The sequence below is a fragment of the Antrostomus carolinensis genome, unplaced genomic scaffold (assembly GCF_000700745.2).
Source record: "Antrostomus carolinensis isolate BGI_N321 unplaced genomic scaffold, ASM70074v2 scaffold10603, whole genome shotgun sequence".
NCBI lineage: Eukaryota > Metazoa > Chordata > Aves > Caprimulgiformes > Caprimulgidae > Antrostomus > Antrostomus carolinensis.
In genome coordinates this window covers 1-21,664 of record NW_010303133.1, presented here as the reverse complement: position 1 = coordinate 21,664, position 21,664 = coordinate 1, and the positions used below count along the sequence as shown (strand labels likewise).

Here is a 21,664-nt window from a genome sequence, read left to right as displayed (position 1 = left end):
TTTTTCTTTTTTCTAGAACCATAGAGCGGACCCAGAAGAACTATTCACAAAACTGGAACGAATTGGGAAAGGCTCCTTTGGTGAAGTCTTTAAAGGAATTGATAATCGGACCCAGCAAGTGGTTGCTATAAAAATCATAGACCTTGAGGAAGCAGAAGATGAAATAGAAGATATACAGCAAGAGATAACTGTTTTAAGTCAGTGTGATAGTCCTTATGTAACAAAATACTATGGATCATATTTAAAGGTAATGTATAGTATTGCACAAAGAGTTGCTGGCACCCAGTTGTTTTGAATGCTGCTAGGAAAAAAAATCTAAAATTGAGGAAGAGTTATCATACCAACTTGACCTTTTTTTTTAGTAGTTTTTTGTTTTCTTTAAACAGAGCTTTTCATTTTGTTTTGCTCCTTTTGCTGCTTGCTCTTTGAGGCTGGAACTTGCACAAAATGGCTAGAGAAGGAGTGGAGCTGGTAGGGGAGTCCTCTTGCTATTGCTATTGCTTTTGGACCTTGGTTTTCTCTCCTCTCACCACAATCCAAAGCCCAGTCTTGTGGCCTTTCTGGGGAAGAAAAAAATACCTTCATAGCTATAGAAACAAAAACCTTTCTCTGATATGGAAAGAAGCCCTGCACCGTGTAGAGATGTGTTGGTAATTATGCAGAGTAGTAGGCCTGAGACAAAGGAAAACTGACATCAGCAGAGTTATGTAACCACTCTGCGAAATGTTAGCTAAGGCATTTGAAAACAAACACAAAAATGAAAACCTACAGAAATCCAAAATGTTGTGTAAGTCTTTTCAATTTGCTAAACTCTCCAGGTGTAATCACCTTAAATATTGCTTAAACAATCTGCAGTGCATATGTGTTTTAGGTGTTTTTTTTTTTTTTTTAAATAAACCACTTAATAGGAGCTAAAGTGTTAACTAAAGTCTTACAGCTATCTTAAATGTCTGGGGTTTTTTGTTTGCTTGGGTTTGGGGTTTTTTGTTAGTTTTTGAGGTTTGTTGTTGTGTTTTTCTCCCCAGGCATTTCTAGCTTCTTAAGGTGTAGTGAATTTTTTGACATTATTCTAAAGACACATCTCTGAGAAACGTTCCTGTGTCACACTTGTGCTATATCTTTCAGTGATGCTATAAAAGTATTTACAGAATATATTTAGTAGTGTTCTCTGTAGATTTGGCTTTTTTCCTCTTTAAATTGCTGAAGTATTCCATTTTTGATATTTTAATGCTAAGTGGGTAATTTAATTTTCCATACTTCAAATACTAGATTCTTATTTTGACCAAGATAAGACAGCTATGGTGGCTTTGCTGTTTATTTAGTTACTCAGCGTTCTGTGGGTTCTTCATGCTGAAGCAAACATGCAAGTTGTCACTGGTGTCCCATCTTCCCTTCTCTTTACTGGGCTCAATCAGTGGGATTTTTGTTTTGTTTGCTATTAAGTGATAGAGCCCTGAGATGTAGCAGAATTTACTTTCCCACCTCATAGTGTATTAGAACAATCTGGTTCTTCTCAAGATAACTTTGAATTCAGCTAGCAGTGTTCCCCTGGAGCAGTGCACAAATGGTTCTGCAGATCCAGACTTGATCAGTCTGTTTTACAGTCCTTTATTTGTCTGTCATGAGCTCAATCCTAAATATTATCCTCCTGGGTGTCCATCATTTGAACTTTGTATTGTAAAAGCCCAGTTGTTTGCCCTGAAGTACAAACAGGTCAAGATAAATCTTGGAAAGTGTTTTTGCTTGGAAAAGTGTTTTGTTAAATTTCAGAATTAAACAGCAATTTCAGCAACTGTAAATGGGGAATTGAAACCTTGATTTGGTGGGGATTTGCTTTGTTTGGTTTTTGTTTTGGGTTTTGAGAGGTGGTGGGTGGAAAAAGCTTTACAAGTCATGAACTGAACAAGAAAATAGTCTTTTTATTATTACAGCAACATAGGTTCTGAAAGCAAAAAGGGTATTGCAACTCTGCCTGAGTACCTGTGCTTCACAGCAGTTTGTCTTTGGCCTTATGCAAGTCTTTCACTTCTTACCCCTTTTCTTAGGTATGTCAGTATAGCTGTTCTATCAGTGCTATAAAATTATCAACTTCTGGTTAGAGTTTTTTACTTTTTAAAAATTCCTGGCAAATATAAGATCATGTTAATGCTGCAGAACTTTCCTCAACACTGTTTTGAGTTCTTTCCATTTCTATTCTAAATGGATAAATTCTGAAAGATTAATGCTTGATCTCCTGTTTACTTTTCACACTCCTAATATTTTTGGGGAAGGAAAGTTTCTGTGTGTGGAGCCGGGGAGGTGTTTGTGGAATTTGGTTATTCCCATTCCTTTAAGAAATTCCTCTTTAAAAAAACAAAAACAAACAAACAAAACCTGAACCAAAACCAGGAAACTAAAATAAGGTTCACAGGAGTGTTTTTCATCCCAGACTACTGCTTGCTGTTCCCCAAGTAAATCAATAAAAATGTCCTCAAGTAAATTACTACTTTTAGTTCTGTCATTAAAAATAAATAAATAAAATGACTGTTTATGTAGTATCTTGGCTCTAAATTTTTCTTAGGCTAGATTTATTCTTGATTACTAATACTAGATCTTTCAGCGTGACGTCCCTCAGGGGAAAGTGTGTATAAACTTTGTTAAATGTGCAAAGAAACTTTTATGCTGCCTTTTCATTTTAGTAATAACAGGTATTTTGAGAGTTGTATCTGTCTACTTTTTTTTTTTTACTTAATTGCTATAGCTTTTAAATTTTTATTAGTTGTTACTCTGAGAATGGCTGTCAGCCTGAGTATTTAGCTGTGTAGTACTTCATTCAGGATTTAATTTCTCTATATACTGTAGACATCTCCTGGAAACAGTGTAATAGGTACAGTTGTGCACCAAATGATTTTATAATTAAAGTTTGAAGAATACTGAGGCTAAATTCTGAAAATTAAGATATCTTACTTCTTACAAAGTAAAGTCCTAGTCTGCAGAAATTAACAGCAGTTTGCTATGGCTATAACTGGTACGAAGATCACATGGAAAGTGGCCTCCTATAGGGTTGTTGATGAATACTTAGTTTTACATACAAATATCACTGAAAATACTCCCAGACATACCTTGTAAGGCAGTGGCTAAAAAGAGCATAAGCATACAGTAAATAGAAGGTATTTCAAAATTAAGAGAGTTTTCTTTTTCCCTTTGCATCTTTATTTACAGGAAAATAGAGCAGTTGAGTCAGTCTGCCCTCTTTCAGATCATGCTTATGGAATAGAAATAGTTCACTAAAATATATTAATCATACATGTAGCTTTCTCTCAAACTCGAGGGATGGCACAAGAAATGTTTTGAGCTTTGACTTTTTAAATCAAAGAGACTTAATATTTTCCTGATTATACCAAAGCAAACCCTCAATGCAAAGGCATTCAGGTTGCCTACGACACTTTATTGATATTTTTCATGTTCAGTAATCTAGATTTGGATTAAATCTTTAAATGCTACAAAATTTGATAGTTTTTACTTTGAAGAAACTGCAGCTGTGACCTCATGTGTTGGCTTCAGGTTTTTAATGTGTGCCTCAGTTAATCCAATTGAACTGTAACGGAACATCTTCTGTTGCAACTTATTCTTGGTTTTTTAACCAATTTTAAGTAAGTTTTAAATAAGCAGATTGTTCATGTCATCAGTTTTTAGTCAGTTTCAGTTCTTCCTCTGGTAAGATAGCATATTTGATAATTAAAAGTTGCTTATGGCTAAAACACAGAGTAAGAGATGTTAACTGTGAGGGTTTTCTAATTGCAAGCATTTCAGATGAGAGATCTTATTTTTGTACAGTCTTTTCTACGTATTCTGCAGCTTTACAGTTTCCTGGCGCTTCAGGATGCAGAGCCAGCCTTGTGGCTGACCAGGATGGAGTGGGCCAGTCTCAGGGAGCCTGAGGCTTACCAGCTACATGCAGGCTCTTCCAGATGCTCCTGCTGCTGAAAGGCAGAAGGGAAGAGTGTCTTTATTTCAATTACTTGACTTACTAATTTGTAACTTAGTCAGCTCAGCTGATGCCACGTAAGATACTCTTATGTTCTGCAGCTTAGCTGCTTGTTAGCTACAGCTTGTACATCTGACTTGTAAATGTGATTTTAAAAATACGGACAGTCCCTAAATATTTTTGCTTAGCAGTGCAATATTATTTGTCTGTTATCAGATATTTTACCCTTTAAAAACCTTATTGGTACAAGATGGCAAGTTCTACCTCCTGGAGGCTCTTGGGATAAAGCTGATGCCAGTTTTCAGTTACTGTGACACAAAAAGGTGCAAAACTCCCATATCTTTGTAATTTGGGGTACCTGCATATCTTGAATTTTGTATTTGAATTGGAATTTCTCATTGAATTAATCTTAGAGAGTAGGTATTAGTAACTTTTTTCTTTAATTTTCATTGGGTAGTGTGTTCTAAACATACTGGTAGGCCATGTACAAGCATATATATATATATATATAGAGAGAGAGAGAGAGAGTAAAAGAATGTGCCATAATAAACACATCTGTGTATGGTAGTAAAATGTTTTACCTTTATATTGTGTCTTTCACAAATGTGTGTAGAATTGTACAAGCTTACAGCTGAACTAGTGGAACTTTTGTAGCTGCAAGATAACTAAAATCCTGATGTAGATGTCTGTAGATGTTCATATTTGTGGTAGGTCAGGATCTAAATTTGTCTCATCATCCTGTATTGCACTTTGATTGCAATTAACATCACACCTCAATAAATAAAACATTGGTTGTGGAGGGTACCCTTGAAAGTGATAGTGTATGGCAGCACAGCAGTGTGAGTTACATTAGGTAGCTAAAATGAGTGTTTTCTGCAAGCCTAATGGCTGGTCAAAATGTATTATGACTTTTATCAGTTTAGGCAAGAAAAAGATTAAAGGTATTAAAAGTTACCCTAGTTCTGGCGTGTTTTGGTTATGTGAATTTGTGAAGCTTCATAAAATACTTGAGCTGTACTTTTTGTCTGATCCCATAGAGATAGTTCTTCTCTTTGTGACTGAAATTTCATTATTATTTTCCCCATTTGTTCCATCTAGCTGAGGGATTTAAAAATATCTCGCCTTGTGACTATTGCAGCCATCTGGGCTTGCTCTTTTCTTTTTGCAATTAAAGCAAGCCTGAAGTTATTCTCAGTTTTTCAGATTTGATTATGGAGAACTCCTCTAGTAGCATCCAGAGACTTGTATTAAAATTGTACATCACTTTGTGCAGCAAAGCTTTGAGACAATCTAAACATACTGTTTGTTCTGCATTGTCTATTTATACTTGATTGACCTAAAATAGCAAGGAAAAAGGTTGTTCATGCCCGGCTAGAAAATATCCACACCCGGTTACAGTGGATAGTGGCAGTTTCTTTGAGACATTCTTTCAGAAACACAGTACTTATTCATTTTCACTCTATACTGTTTTCAAGTAATAGTCAAATCCTCCAAACATGTCTGGTAACCACAATGTTTGCCTTAAACTGGAGTTCCTTGCAGGTCTTCTCAGCTGACAAAGTTGGGCTTTATAAAACCTGCTAAAATTAGCCAGCCCTTCCCTGCTGATCTCATAATATTGGAATAGACTCTCATAAATGGTGTGTTTTTTAAATTCAGTACAAATCTAATAGAGCACACTTTGTTAAGATAATTGGATGTGGTACTTTCAGAAGCTGCACCTTTATTTGCTTGTTGAGTTTTCTTTAGATTTCTGTCCCTAGTCAGGCAGTAGGGTGGGAAAGCAGATAGTATAGAATGCAAGAGGCCTTAAAATGTACCTCTGCCTTAAGCTTGTGCTCTGTTACAAGGAACTAGCACTAGGAGAGAACTAGCACTTACTGAAGACTTAAACAGCATGCATGGTACTTCACCACATCTGGGTCAGTTGAGTATTTAAAATAAATTTTTATTTTAAATAAAAAAATACTTTTATTGGCTTAATTTCTTAGAATAGTAGCCCATAGATTAATATTTGTGTTTCTTCTGAAATGTCAGGAGACTCTGGCAAGCAAATAGCAGAAGATCCCAGTTTTGAAATATACAGACTGTAGATCTGATATCAAATCTGTCTGGTTTTGTTTGTATGAACCAGCCGCCTTACGCAGCTGCATACCAGGGGCAAAGTCAGAATCTAGATATCAGTGTTAGAATAATTTGTCTGTTCTGGTATTCTGGTAGTTGAGACATCTCCACAAAGAAAGCACAGAAACTCACGTACTCACAGGGATTCAGGTAACATATAGTGAAGGAATATGTGAACTTTGCAATATTACTAGAAATAATAACAAAAAAAAATTCCTAGGGTAGGTTCCTTCAGTCATACTTTTTATTGAATTATATCGCTCCTATCTTTGACCTTTTAATGACTAATTTAAAACCCCTGATCTGAAGACTTCAGAAATCTGCATGTCTCCGTAGGGTTGCAGGTCTGGCAGTGTAATTTCTCCTGGCTGGTGGTTGTAGTGCTGCTCTGTATCTCGGAATGGGAGCTGCCCCTAAGGTAGCAGGTGTGTGTTGTGGTAGGATGCAGGTCCTTAGGTACAGGCATATTCAAAGGCTGTCAATTCTCACTTTTGCCTGGATCTGACAACTTGAGTTGGAGCTTGCAGACACATCAGGTACACACTTGCACAGTTACCATGTAGGTGAAGAGACACCCAGCAGCTGCCTCCATAGGCTTTACCTTTCTGTTGTCTTTGAAGCGTGTTCTTGCTCACTCTCTTGCTCAAAAGTTGAGAGTATTTTACTCAGATGAGAGGTGTGGTGATGTTACAATAAAGTTTCCTGTTAAAATTGTAATGTGTCTGTATCACAAATGGCTGGAATTAATAACTGTAATGCAAAGACAGTCTTTTGTAAGAACTACAGTCTTAGTTTAAACTTAAACCACCTCCAAATCACTTTTTTCTCTCCATTCCTTCCAGTGGAATAATTTTAGATACCAGTTAGCGGAAAATGATTAGTGATGGGGAGAGTGGTAGTGGGTTTTTTTGGTTGCTTTTCTAAATCCAGAATTCAAACTATGATTGACTAAATTGACTATCAAACTAAATTGATATTTAGGTGTCTTGCACAGAAGCTGTGTGATCTCTACGAGAAGTAATTACATGTAACTTGGTGATTAATGGGAGTCTATACTTGCATTCTCCTAACAGGATGCTGGTAGTCTGGGTAGTCTATTGAAATACATAATTATTTTTTTTTATGGCAGCTCTGGATTTCTAACAACTCATGCCTTCCTTTACAGGGCACAAAACTATGGATAATAATGGAATACTTGGGTGGAGGGTCAGCTTTGGATCTTGTAAGTATATGATTTTTTTTGCATTGTAAGTACTAGTGAACCTTATTTCACTGTGCTTTTGTATCTCTTTATAAAATCCAGTCTGTGGAGGCAGCTGATATCACATCACTGCTACATTGTAATGTTCCAAAAAGTGTGAATTTGAATGGTAGTTCTGTTATATTGAGTTTATGCTCTTTTTTTTTGTTGTTTTTACTATTTGTCTCTAAGTATTAGGAAGCATACATTTGTTCTCAGTCAAATGTAAGGCAGGTTTTTTTAGCATGAGAAGTACTGTTCTTGCCATATGTGGTGGGGTTTTGGGTTATCTGTCCATCCCCTGTCCCCCCAGTAGAATATTTTTTATGCTTGAATAAAAAATGTTTCATTTGGGATTGGGTCTCAGGAATGAATGAAGTGTATGCCCACAGCGTACAGTCAATTTTAACTGGTTAAAAGGTGTTGGGTTTTCCGTTTTCAGGTATTTTCAGTTAAGCATGAAAGTGCCTTTTACTCAAGATAATGTAGCATTCATGAAGGATGTAGCTTAGAGAGTACAGGAGCACAGTCTACTGCCTGGGGATGTGGTTTCCCCACACTTTGAGTAGAGCTCTGCCTCAGCTGTAAAGCTTAACCCCACCCTTTCCTGTAAGATAAACTAACTCACTCTTTTTTTTGTGTGGTTCTGAAGGAAAAATATCATGTCTTCAGTATTACAGAGTGATGTTAATTATGTATTTGCTAACAGGGGTCCTGTCTGCAAGAGCTGAAGTATGTGCTTAACTTAATAAATCTATTTAAACTTCTTTATTAAATTATATCACATCAACTCAGCTAGGGAATGCAAAAGCGTAGTAATTAGGTGTAGCACATAGTAGTTTGTAGCTCTGGAAATTAGTCTTTTTGAGAAAGAGGCTGCAGGATACTCTTTAATGCTTTTGAGTAACTGATAGTCTTCTGTGGAGTGTCAGAAATAGCAAAATAGCTTTTACTAGTGACAGTTGAAACCACTGGACCTTTTAGAAGAGACTTTCAAGTTTTGCCTCATTTGCCTCACCATAATTTCATGGTGTTCTTTGTTTCAGTGCTCTATTGTTGGTATTTTTTTAATTGCAGAATCACCCACCTCACTTGTGTCTGTTTTATGTATGTAGCTTTATAATGTGCAAGCTTATTCCAAATTTATTCCCCCAACATAAGAAAGACATGGACCAGTTAGAACAAGTCCAGAGAAGGGCCACCAGGATGATCCGAGGGCTGGAGCACCTCTGCTATGAGGACAGGCTGAAAGAGTTGGGGCTGTTCAGCCTGGAAAAGAGAAGGTTCCGGGGAGATCTTATAGTGGCCTTCCAGTACCTGAAGGGGCTACAAGAAAGCTGGGGAGGGACTTTTCATAAGGGCTACTAATGACAAAACAAGGGGAAATGGGTTTAAACTGAAAGAGGGTAGGGTTAGATTAGATATTAGGAAGAAGTTTTTCACTGTGAGGGTGGTCAGACACTGGAACAGGTTGCCCAAGGAAGTTGTGGCTGCTCCTCCCTGGAAGTGTTTAAGGCCAGGCTGGATGAGGCTTTGAGCAACCTGGTCTAGTGGAAGGTGTCCCTGCTGATGGCAGGGGGGTTGGAACTGGATGATCTTTAAGGTCCCTTCCAATCCAAACCATTCTGTGATTCTATACTAGCAGCTTTCTAGTGTATTATCAGTAGAGGAGATGTGAAGATGATCATTCCAATGGCACCTATTTCTGATAGAATGTTGACATAGTTCATTGAATGTTTTATGAATTCTTTTAGTTCTTTACTTTAAAAAAAATCTTTCAAGCTCAAGATTTAATTCAGTCAATGACAAGGCAAAAATTAGATACAAGACTAAAATTATTTTAATGTGTCTTTTCTCTAAAGCTGCGTGCTGGCCCATTTGATGAGTTCCAGATTGCTACTATGCTAAAGGAAATCTTGAAAGGTCTTGACTACCTACACTCAGAGAAGAAAATTCACAGGGATATAAAAGGTGCATAAAGTTTTAAATGTTACTTTGTTAAAGCCTTTAAAAATTGTAAGAGCAGTAATCTAATGTAGATACTATGTTATTTCCCCTTGGCAGCTGCCAATGTCTTGTTATCAGAACAAGGAGATGTTAAGCTTGCTGATTTTGGAGTTGCTGGGCAGCTGACAGACACGCAAATTAAGAGGAATACCTTTGTTGGAACTCCGTTTTGGATGGCCCCTGAAGTTATTCAGCAGTCAGCGTATGATTCAAAAGTAAGTATAGGAGTAGAATAGCTTTTCTTTGCATCTGCAGATCCAACAGAAATTACTTTGGGTTTTGTGTCTTTATCAGTATGGAGAAAAAAATGTAGATTTTGAATTACAGGGTTTCAAATAATAAAATTAAAAGTGTGATTAAATTGTTTTTATATGGTAGTTGCACATCACTGTACTCACATGCAAGACCTGTGTAAACTCACCAAGTAAACTGATGCTTTCATGTTCAGATTCTTTCAGAGAAACTCCCTGGATGTTTTTCAGTGTTGTGGGTTGGTTGATTGGTTTGATTTTAATTTCAATTCAATGTTTCGCTTTTAATTTGAGCAGAAAGCTCTCACAAATTAGAATTCCACCAGAATTTACCAGCTTATGTAAAGCCAAGATGATGGCTAAAATTTTACTCTCTTTTCAGATTTTTATAAACAGCTCTGGTTATCATTTCTTTAATGGTATTTCTGAGGACCTGTGTAATGCTAAAGATGTTAGCACAGGTGTCTGATCTTGAGAAGGAAGAAAGTACCTTGAACTACAGGATGGGTAGCTGTGGTAGCATTATGGTACCTTGTACATCTATTTTTAGTGGGAGCTGTTGATGGATGACTAATTGCTAAGGAGAATTTCTCTGTGTGAACTAGCAGTAGGAAAGCAGACCTCCTCCATATTTTTCTGAGGGTTGGGAACTGCTGCTAGAAATGACAATAAGGATAAGGAATATTGGAGAGATGCAAATTGTAACCTTTGTTTACTCTATGGGCAACTTCGATATATGACTTCTGTGCCAAGTGTAGTCAGCCATGGCCAGCCACTTTTTAAGAGAAACCTCTAGTGACCGTAATAGCTATTTCAGCTCATCTGAAAGGTGCAAGTAACGTGTTTGTCACTTGAGAAAAATATCTTAAATTGGAAAATAATTTTATAGTTCATAAGATACTTTATTACAAAACTATATTTAGGGTTTTTTATAATGCTTACCTTTAGCTAAAATAAACACCACTTCATTATTCTTCAGAAACTTACACTGTGAACTTAGTGTTTCAGGTCTAACTAGTTGTTGATAATTTTCTAGCTAAATTTATCAAGCAGTCTGTTAGGAAAGAAATTAAGTGATCACCTGCTGGATTTGATTCATCTTTCTGCCTTGTTCCTTTAGAGTCAGGAATCAAACAAGGTTGGATACCTCAGTGCACCTACACTTTAAAAAGTAACATCAGCATGCAGGTTTGCTATCTAAACAGAAGCTTAATTAGATGTAAGGAATTTGTGGGAGTTTTTAGTTAATTATATAGAACAAAATCAAAGGAAGATCAATGTTTCTGAAGCTTTTTCCAGAATCATGTGTACACGTTTAGTGTGTGTGCACTTAGGTGCACGTTTAGCTTGCTGACAGCGTTACAGCAGTGACAAAGTCTGCAGCAAAAGTGACGTTGTAAACGTTTGTCAGAGTTATTAAAGTCTGATTAAGTCAGCAAGGTCTTTGGGAATCAGAGCATTCAAGTATTAGAAAGGAATCGTTGTGCATTATCTACTTAGACCTATATTAATTAGAATTAATTTTAACATATTGATGCAGTGTACGTGAAGATTTCAGTTACTAAATACTTAGTCGTGATAGCCCTTGATTTTGCACTAAACGTATCTTTTCCCTTTCTCAGGCTGACATCTGGTCGCTGGGAATCACTGCTATCGAGCTAGCCAAAGGGGAGCCTCCCAACTCTGATATGCATCCGATGAGAGTTCTGTTTCTCATTCCAAAAAACAATCCTCCGACTTTATTAGGAGAATTCAGTAAACCTTTTAAAGAATTCATTGATGCGTGTCTGAATAAGGACCCAACATTTGTGAGTAGATAAGTGTGTGTGTGTGTGTGTGTGTATATATATAGATATTTTGGTTTTGTTTTTACTCTCTCATGCCTGCAAAGCGTTTTGCTGGTGTAGTGCATCATAATTGATTGAAATAATTTTAGAAACTGTACTTTCCACTGTTAATAGTAGTGGTGTTTTTTTAATAGCTATGTTTCCATCCTGGTCTCTTTTGTTTAAAGTACCGCAAGGGGGAGGGGGAATGCTGAAATAAATGATGGTGACAGGGGCAGCTTCCTAAAATGCACTCAAACTTAGGATAATGTCAGAAGAGAAGCTTTAACAGAGGAGAGAGCTCAAGTCTTTTTCTCCAGCAGAACTTTTGCTGTCTGTCTGTCTGAATCCTGCTTACAAGGAAGTGTTGCATTGGAGAATTTTGATTAGTCATTTTCCTGGGTGTGTACCTTCTAGCATAGAAGGATAAGCAGTATAGTCCATGTGCAACTTGGTGATATTTTTAGAGTGCTTGTAAATGTGGATTACTGCTTTCTCTTGACTTCCTGTTTCACTAATTTCCTGATACTGTATGAGTTAGCTCTAGAAGTCAGTTGTCTTATTAAATCTCCCCTATTAACATTTAAAATCATGAAATGTTAGCATGACATTAAACATTTAAGTGTTTCTTACAGCGCCCTACTGCAAAAGAACTTCTGAAGCACAAATTCATTATGAAAAATGCCAAGAAGACTTCATATCTGACAGAGCTGATTGATAGGTTTAAGAGATGGAAAGCAGAGGGACATAGTAGTGATGAAAGTGATTCCGATGGTTCCGATTCGTAAGTTTATTTTCTATTTAGTCTCTTTTGGGCTTTTTCTTTTTTTTAATGTTACTAAAGTAGGCTTGTTCCAGTTTCTCTGTGTAATTAAGTCCTGTGTATCTGTCTTTGTTCCATGTTTTTCTTTGGCTTCTTTCAAGAAAACCTCTTGTATGAACCTGAAGTCTAACGCATAAGTCAAGCTATGCTCTCGTTATCTCTTCAAACTTTCTCCCTCTGTACTTAATTTCAGTTCTGTTTAAGTGCTGTACATTGCCTAGTCTAGGGCTAGTGGTTATACCAAAAACAATTAATCATAATTAGAAATACTGCAGAGCAAGGCTGAGGTGTATGAAGAAGTTTGCACCATACCTGTGAAACAACACTCACTCTGTAAGTCTCTTGCTTTTCTGTATATCAGATAGCTGTTTTAAATGTGATGCCATGGGAGAAGGTAAGCTTTATGGGTAGATAATATCTTCCGTTTGCTTTAATCGTATTTCAATTTATTCAGCCTCTCTGAAGTTGTTTTGTTTTTTTTTTTTAAATTCAGTTAATGTTTGAATACACATTTTTCTTCTTATTTTAAGGACTATGGATCTAATCCATATAGATTTATGGTGTATTTGGGTTACCTATGCTTGCTTAGTGTTATGTTGTGGTTAGTATTATGTACATCGTATCTGTTTTCTTCAGGGAGTCCAGTAACAAGGAAAATAACTCTCATCCTGAGTGGAGCTTTACTACAGTTCGAAAGAAGCCAGATGCAAAGAAGCTGCAGAATGGGACGGTATGTACAGTCTGAAGAGTTCTTTTTAAGTGCTGGTTTTGAAGCCAATTTAAGGAATGTTTTGAAGCCAATTTAAGGAATGTAGTGATAAAACTGAGTAATTATTCACTTTTCATTAAGAACTTACTGTGTTTTTGTAGTTCAAGAGACAAATAGTGATTATTAGTGATATTTCCCATGCCCTTGTCAGCCTTAAATACAAAAGATACCACATCCTAATAGGTCAGTATCTGTTAATAGAGATGAGAATTTAAAGGGAATTTAAAGGCTTATATAATATTAGAGAGGAAAAACTGAACTATTTTTCTGACAATATGTGACACTGTTTCAGATGCATCATCAGGCATCTGTTTCCACATCATGTAACATTTGTTGATGTCCTGTGCCTTCATTGTTTTTATAATGTGTTTCAAGTGCTTTGTTGGATTTAACTGAACTTTCAAAATCACGTGTGCTGTGTTAAATGCAGCGTATAGCTTGTATAAGAGTATGCTAATGTAATCCTTACTTGTTAACTTTTAGGATCAGGATCTTGTTAAAACCCTGAGTTGTTTAACTATGATAATCACCCCTGTGTTTGCTGAGGTAAGTCTTGGCTTATAAAATTTCTTTGAAAGTATTACCCAAGTGTTGAATAAGTTTTATAAGTTTTACCTGTTTTGGTTTGCTACTCAGCTGAAGCAGCAGGACACAAATAATGCTAGCAGAAAGAAAGCTATTGAGGAACTTGAGAAAAGCATCAATATGGCAGAAGCAACGTGTCCAGGGATCACAGATAAGATGGTGAAGAAACTTATGGAGAAATTTCAGAAGTAAGTTAAGGAATTTTTTGTATGCTTTGTTAAAGGGGGGGGGAAAGAAAGAAAAAGGGCTTTATTTTAAGAAAAGGAAATTAAATTAAGTACTTGTGCACAAGAAAGGTTAGTTGACACTGAACTTCATATGTTGGGGAAATCTGAGTAGACTCAGCTGAAGCAGCAGGACACAAATAATGCTAGCAGAAAGAAAGCTATTGAGGAACTTGAGAAAAGCATCAATATGGCAGAAGCAACGTGTCCAGGGATCACAGATAAGATGGTGAAGAAACTTATGGAGAAATTTCAGAAGTAAGTTAAGGAATTTTTTGTATGCTTTGTTAAAAGGGGGGGAGGGGGGGGGGGAAGAAAGAAAAAAGGCTTTATTTTAAGAGAAGGAAATTAAATTGAGTACTTAAAGTTAAGGAATTTTTTGTATGCTTTGTTAAAGGGGGGGGGAAAGAAAGAAAAAGGGCTTTATTTTAAGAAAAGGAAATTAAATTAAGTACTTGTGCACAAGAAAGGTTAGTTGACACTGAACTTCATATATCGGGGAAATTTGAGTAGCTCAGTGATAAGAAAAAGATCTGCTATTTCCAGGGATTTAAACTTCTAGCTTCTGTAGTTATACATAACACTTCTGCTTCAGAGTAAACTAATAGTAACAATTACTATATGTGCTGCAATTTTACTGTAATTGTTATCCCTTGCTTCCTTTAATTTATGTCTAGCAAGTAAGGAAGCAGGAGAACCTTTACATTATCTTTTTATGGAATATTTTCTTGAGAATGTCACTTACGGTGGTTTTTTTCCTATGATCTTGTTTTGATGAAGGCAGGTACTAGTTCAGTGATGCAAAAATAGTTATGTGCTGTTTGCGAAGCTGAAACAATGTAATTAACAAAATTCTTGATTGCTTTTTTTTATCCCTAGATTTTCTGTTAATGACTCATCCTAAGAAACTTCACATAATTGACTGATGTTTCATATGGACCCAGTGAAACCCACCAAAACTACTTCAAGCTTGGCAGTGCTTAGCTCATGAGCTCCTTGTGCCTTTTGGATCTTTGCAACATATTGATGGTCATTGAGGATTTGAAAGAACCTACTCAACTATTTTGTGGCAGTGCACATGGTTTTATATTTTCAGGAAATTATTTTGTAAAGAACAACTTTTAATATTGTAGTTTCACCTGTTTAATCTGATAAATGTTGAGGTGCAGTTTTGCTTTTAGAAATAGCCATTACTTTAGTTAATAGAAAGTGCAAGTACCGTATGTTTTGATGCTATTTTGTTCCTGTACATGGGGATGTACAGGTCTTTTGTATTCATGAGTTAAACTTTTGTAAAAATCACTAACAAGCTTCAGAGAAAATAGCTTTTTCACAAGCGTATTCAAAACACGTAATGTAGTGGCAAGGGTATTGCTGTAGCACCTGCTTCAACCAGCATATAGTTATCATGCCCTGAAAAATAAACCTGCAACAGTATCTATTATAATTCTAAATTGGTACAGTATTTTAGGCAGCTCTATGATTAAATATATTTGAGAGCAATATGTCAATAGTTTGCAGGTGATATGTAGCAACAGGTATATCCTGATGTACAGTATATGTATTACCTTTTAGAACAGGTTTTGAAGTAGTAGTTCAATCTTATATCATCATGGTAGGAAAATTTAAAGCAATACAGTTGAGGGGGTGGGGCTTTTGGCAATAATGGACAAAACCTGAAGTCCAGTTTAACTTAATTTAATTTTTTTCCTCTGAGTACACATGCCTGGGTGGAAGGGAGCCAGAGAAGCCGAGCGTCGCATGATACATACCTCACAAGCAGGTATAAGTATAACACCAGCGTTCTGTGTGGTGGTGTTGTTTCTCCTGTAAGATATTTATACACATTTTTGTTCTTAAATACATTAAATACAGTACATCAACATAATTTGTTTATAATTTTCTGAAAGTGTATTTTAAATATGTATTTACCAGTTAATATGCAAATAACTGAGTTATAGATATTCTTTCACAAAAAGGTAGTACTGTGCAGTATGGAGTGATTATTTTTTTCTTTTTTTTTTTTTTTCATAAAAAGTAGGTAAGACTATAAAGTTGCTTTCAGTTATATATTTATGGTACTGCTAGATGGGTAATCTCTTCTGTTTGGGGTTTTTTTTTTTCCCTTTTTCAACCCAGTATGTATATTATGCTGAAGTTTTGAACTGGGATTGTTTTTCAGTACTTAGCTGTGGAACTGTTGGTGTAAATTTATTTTTGATAAAGGCTGGGTGTGTTTATTTTATTGGTTCAGACCTGCACATTTTGTTTTTGCACAAAAGTCATTTTAAAGAATCTGAAATATATCTGCCAAATATTGAAAAAGTAATGGTGTGCAAGTAAATACTGCATTTTTAGTCAAATGTTGCCATTACATCGTTTTTATATAAAGGACACTTGTGAGAGATGGTGGTTAGATATGCCAAGGACAATTATTTTCAATGGTGCCTACACTGTAAAAAAATTACTTTTAACTCCTTGTTTTAATTTTAAAAAAATGTTTCTGTTTAAAACTTTCATCTGCTATATAACTGAAATTCGATTAGAATTTATATCTGAGAAAAAAGTCTGGAAATAGTTTTTGAAAACAATAATGTTATGGATTAAATAAATATTTTTATAAATGTAAAAGCAGCAAAAGTTGTAAATACAGTTGATCTGAAGCTTTACAAAATAACTGCATCACAGAAACAAATGGTAGTGCTCCTTTAGCTTCTGTAGTTGTTAGTCTTGTAAATCTGTTTATAGATGAAGCTTATTTCAGTGTTTTGGGGGGTTTTAAATGGTTTAAAAATAAATATTTAAGTTCTGTAAACATTCATGAGCTCGTTCTGTTGTGCGTTTTATTCTGGATTTTAGTAGGTGTGCAGAGGTGTGGATATACCTCTTACAAACTCGTGTTCTAGTTCAAGAAAGGTGTTCCTTGCACAGAGTTGCATGGTGGCTTTGGAAAGGTTTGGGTCCCCCTCCATGCTGTTCTGCTGTTCACGTCCGGAGGACACCTGCCAGCTGCTACGCCGCAGGGAGTGTGTTAGACAGATGGAGCAGCCCCAGGGTTCAGTTTGATTCCATTCCTAAAGAGGAGTCGTCAGGATCTGTGTGCTGAGACGAACGTGCCCGCCCCGTGCCAACACGGTAGAGATGTCAGAACTTCCTTGTGAACTCGGCATTGTGGAGTGAAGGCGCAAAAAGGCCTGTGCCGCAGTTACCTCGGCTTTCACTTCAGCAGTCTCCACCCCAGTCTCATTTTAAAGAGTTCCATACAGATTCCTCAGAATTAAAATCATGGTTTTATTTCCATGTCACTTCCCTTAAGGTGTTCTTTTTCTGTGGGAGATGGAGGGGAGAGGTAGTGGGAATTCCTCACGGATTTTGTAACTGGTGACTCTACACTGTTGACACAGGGTCTTTAATCTATGCAACTCTATTTGTGATTCTGGGTAGGTAGGGTTAGTGAACTGTTTGGGAAACTGGAAGCCATCCTGTTTGTGATATGACTGTAACAAGTTGCTGAACTGTGGTGCCTCTTCTTTTCCTGTGAAATGGGTGGGATGTATGCCTGCCTTGTAGGACAGTGTGGGGAAAAACTCATCCAACTGTGTTTTTATAATACAGCCCCGTTCTCTTCAAATCCATTCCAGTTTTTTTCACTGTACTGCATATGGCATTTCTGTGCCTAAAGTCTCTGTGCATCCTAAGACTATAATCTAACTCTAAAGAATGGATGCCTGTATTACTGGTTTCCAGAGAACAGTTGTCTTTTTCCCCACCACGTGCTAGTTATTGATGAACTGTGCAACTTAATCAGCAGTATTCTGTTGCTGGCCGATAGCTAATGGAAAGTTATGTCAAAATATTCACGCAGGAACCATCTTCTTGCTGGGTTGGTTTGCTAGGCTTCCCATTGTAGGTTGAAAAGAATTGATATTGAAGTAGTCTTTATCAAAGTAGTCTGAATCAGAATAATGTATTTGTTCTTGGGTAGATGAGTCCATCAGTGTAACCATTCTTAAAACCCTTGGTCTCTGACTCCTCTAGGACGCTTCTGTAGTAGTATCGTAAACACCTGTTCTTGCATTCGATTGAATGTCTATAGCTGAATAGGAAAGTACGTAGGTTCTTAATGTGTTTGCACAAGGTTTAGCGATTGTTAAAGGTCTGATTTTTATCAACACTGTTTTATGAGTTAACACTGGAATAAAATTATTTTCCTCTTTGCAAAATTTTAGTGGTATGTATGTTGGCTTATTTCACATTTTTCCAATAGATGAAGTAACACTTAATATGGAGATGAGGTAAAACTGTCTTATTGCTTCTCCAAATTGAAGTTCTCTGTATACTGTGTACATTTTGCTTCTTTGTATATCCTGACATACATACATGCCTGAAAAGTCGCTGAATATCATGCAGCTGGATTTCAAGATTAGCTTAATCTGTAAGTGATAGATTTTATATGAACCCCAATTATTTCAATCCGAATGCACCGAGAGGCTTAATATTTTGACACTGTAATGCTGCTGTGTCTCCTCCTCCTTTAATAATCCTTGCTTGCTGAAGGGCTATAAAAGTTTACACTTCCCAGGTACTGCTTTTTGTCTTTAACCATCACCAGACTAAATCATTCCCTGTCCTCTCTCCATCCTTGTTTTCTTCCCTAGTTAAACACAGGCACTTAAACAGATGCTCTTTCTTACCTCTTTTGGGTGAAGAGGCTGAGCAGGGATCATGGGCAAGGACTTACTCAAGGGTTATTTCAATTGTTCCCTGACATGGGAGCTGTTGCTTACTGGGATCGTTCCTTTATTTCAGTCAGTCCCAAGAAAACTAGTTTACACAATGTATTTAGCTTGAAGATGTTAATTTCTGTCACGTACGAGTTGCTTTGTTCCTCTGCTATTGTTGCCCGTCATGTAGGATGTGCTGAGGCACATGGCACATGCTGTGCCCCAGTGCTCTCGAGTCCATGGAAAAATCCAAAAATAGTTCCCAAGTCCTTGTTTCTCCCTCTCAATGCTGTTTTCCCAGCATAGTCCTGAACGCCAGAGCTGGCAGCTCCTGGAGATTGGGCAGTGTGGCTGTACATTGATCCCTCTTAGTGGGATCAGTCCCACCAAATTGATCCCTTTGGGTGTGACCTGGACCAGCCTTTACCTGTGTCTCCACGTGCTTTCAGGAGCTGACACTGATTGTGGGTTTGCCTGTGTGCTCAAGGTATGACTCTTGAAGGGACATTCACTGTGGTCTGTATTTGAAACACTGCTCCTGTTTTTTTTTCCCCCATCTACCAAATGGTGCATATAGATTGTCATATGAGTGCTGGTTCTTGCCCTTTCCATGGTGCAGAACTTTGGGAAAGAGAAGAAACAACTCTCTATAACCAGAAAGTTTATCCCTTGTTTTTTAATAGAACATGTGCCAGAGCAGCATGTGAGGTCCCTGTAGTTCACAGCTTCTTCAGCACAGGGTAACCAGGAGCAAAAGCAAACCTTACAGTGCGCTCTCTTGTTGATCTAATGCATTTCTTTGGGCAACCAACCAAGAATGTGGTTGTTTTCAGCAGCATTCAGGGATCTCAGCAAGTCTCCACAGTCACTGAGACAGTGAAGGCACAGAGGGAGCCACCCAGCAGCTGCGGGAGAGGGAAACCAGCCCGGCAGCTCCATGGAGCAGTGAGGGCTGCCTGAGAGCTGGGGGTGCAGCTATGACAGGGCAGAAGGAGGAACCCAAAATTCAGGTGCGAACAACTGATTTTTATTGTCCAGCTTCTAAAACAAAGGACAGCGACGCAGAGGGTGAGTGGTTCCCATACACCCGGTTCTTTTTACATTTGAACTCATTTTCTGTCTTTGCCCCAGTTTTCCTTGTTTTTGAAATTATTCTAGCAGTGGTTTCTCAACCGTGGATTTACTGAGCTGTCCTTACAGTCACATCCTACCGAGTCTCATAGGATTATTCTTAAATACATTGTTCTTAAAGAAAATTAACAAGATCCTCCTCTAAAATCTTACAGAGGTGGCCTAGTTCTTCAGTTTTCTGAGTAGCTAGCATGTAATTTAGGGGTAATAATAAGTTTTTGTAATAAAAACACTTCCAAGAAGTATCTTTATACCTTTTCCTTTACAGAGAGCATTGGATAAATCAGGAATCCCCTCCTGCTTCCCCATGGATGGTGACCAGTCCCATCTGCTGCTCCTTTAGAGCTAGAAACAGCCCTGGTAAAAATAACATTGCACTTGTGTAGCAAACAGGAAAGGTTCAAAGCACCATGGTTACCGCAGCCTTCCTAATGCCAAGGGTGAGCACCAGCTGCCTGTTTCTTTCCTCTCCCCTCCTGAGATCTTTTTTCCCCATGCTGCTGGACTGAGGCCTGATCCAGGGGAGCAAGGGCCACCCTTACATTCCTCCCTTCCCTAGATTTAAGCAGGACATTTTGGTGCCAGGGCTGTGGAATTGCTGCCAGAAAATGACAACAGTCATGATACAGTACCCTTCATTAACCCACTTCCCAGAGCTCACTGTGGGATGCTGCTAAATTATTTACAGGCACTGGGGGAAGGATAATGCTCTAACCTGGCCAGGGAGAAGATAGAGCAGTTTGTTTCCACTGTGTCTCCACGCATCTCAAGGAGCACCCCACACATGCAACCTTGGCCTCGAAGGCCAGGCTCTCCAGGCAGCACTGGAGAGGCAGGGTGGAAGAGATGGGCTCTGTGCTGGGGCATTGGCTGTGGCGATTTGGGGTCCGGGAGGAACCCTACCCTGGCCATTATGTTCCTCTCCAAATGGGCGTCAGACACCCTTCCCACCACTGTGCTTCCCTGTAGCTCTGGAAAAAAAAACAAAAAACCAAAACCAAAAAAAGCCAAACCAAAACCCAATTCTTTTTCTTTTAGCTGTGAAAAACAAAACAAAAAAACCACCCTATTTTTTTCTTTTTCTCCCCTCTCCTCAATGAAGACTGCAGCAGCTGAGCTCCAAGCATGAAAAAAAAAAAAAAAAACAAAACCAAAAAAAGCCAAACTAAAACCCAATTCTTTTTCTTTTAGCTGTGAAAAACAAAACAAAAAAACCACCCTATTTTTTTCTTTTTCTCCCCTCTCCTCAATGAAGACTGCAGCAGCTGAGCTCCAAGCATGGCCATCAGCCACCAGCTTGGGCAGGACACAGGGTCTTAGCAGAGCTTTAGAAGAGCCCTGGCCCCTCTGGCTAGAGCAGGACCATCACGTTTGCTGGCAAAGATGCACCAGCTTCCAAACACAGTGCAGGAGATCAGTACTTCTGAACGCTGCCTTGCTGTCCATTGACACATCTTCTATAGCTAAGAGCACTGGCACAACACAAGCCCATCAATGTTCTACAAGCAGCAAGCAGCCCTGCCAGCAAGTCACCCCTGCCAGCAAGAGTGTCCCCCTTGTGCAGCCCCAGGTCAGTGCCAGCCACCTCTTCTCCCTCCAGCCAGTGTCAGGCACCTAGGTGAAATACCTGGAGTCCCCCCTGGAAGTCCTTTCTTCAGCAGCACTGGTGGCAAAGGACACCTCCTCATCCTCTTCGTCCAGCTGGAGGCTGCCGGAGGACAGCCGCACCCTGGCCATGGGCGAGCGCAGCACCCGGCCGTACGGGGAGCAGTAGTCAGCAGCCAGGAGGTCGGAGTCGGAGTCGCTGGACTCGGTGCTGCTGCCCACGTAGCGCTCGGCCGAGCGTCGCAGCCCCGGCACCAGCCCTTGCTGGGCCGGCACGTGCCGAAAGACGCCAGCTTTCCGACTGCTGAGCGCGGGGCACGGCCCCAGGGGCCTGAACTCGGAGCCGTAGGGGAAGCGGATGGTTTTCATGTCTGACTGGCTCCAAGAG

The 21,664-nt window shown here is 38.4% G+C and overlaps 1 protein-coding gene across 1 annotated transcript; it reads left to right on the top strand.

Moving 5' to 3' along the window:
* The first annotated feature begins 20 nt into the window (after positions 1-20).
* Positions 21-16,450, top strand: STK26 (serine/threonine kinase 26). Its single transcript, XM_029084018.1, has 10 exons — positions 21-247; positions 7,257-7,313; positions 9,194-9,302; positions 9,396-9,553; positions 11,212-11,397; positions 12,051-12,199; positions 12,875-12,968; positions 13,491-13,553; positions 13,644-13,780; positions 14,696-16,450. Exons 2-10 carry the CDS (start codon positions 7,278-7,280, stop codon positions 14,718-14,720), a joined length of 957 nt encoding a protein of 318 aa, XP_028939851.1. The 5' UTR covers positions 21-247; positions 7,257-7,277; the 3' UTR covers positions 14,721-16,450.
* Positions 16,451-21,664: the final 5,214 nt, after the last annotated feature.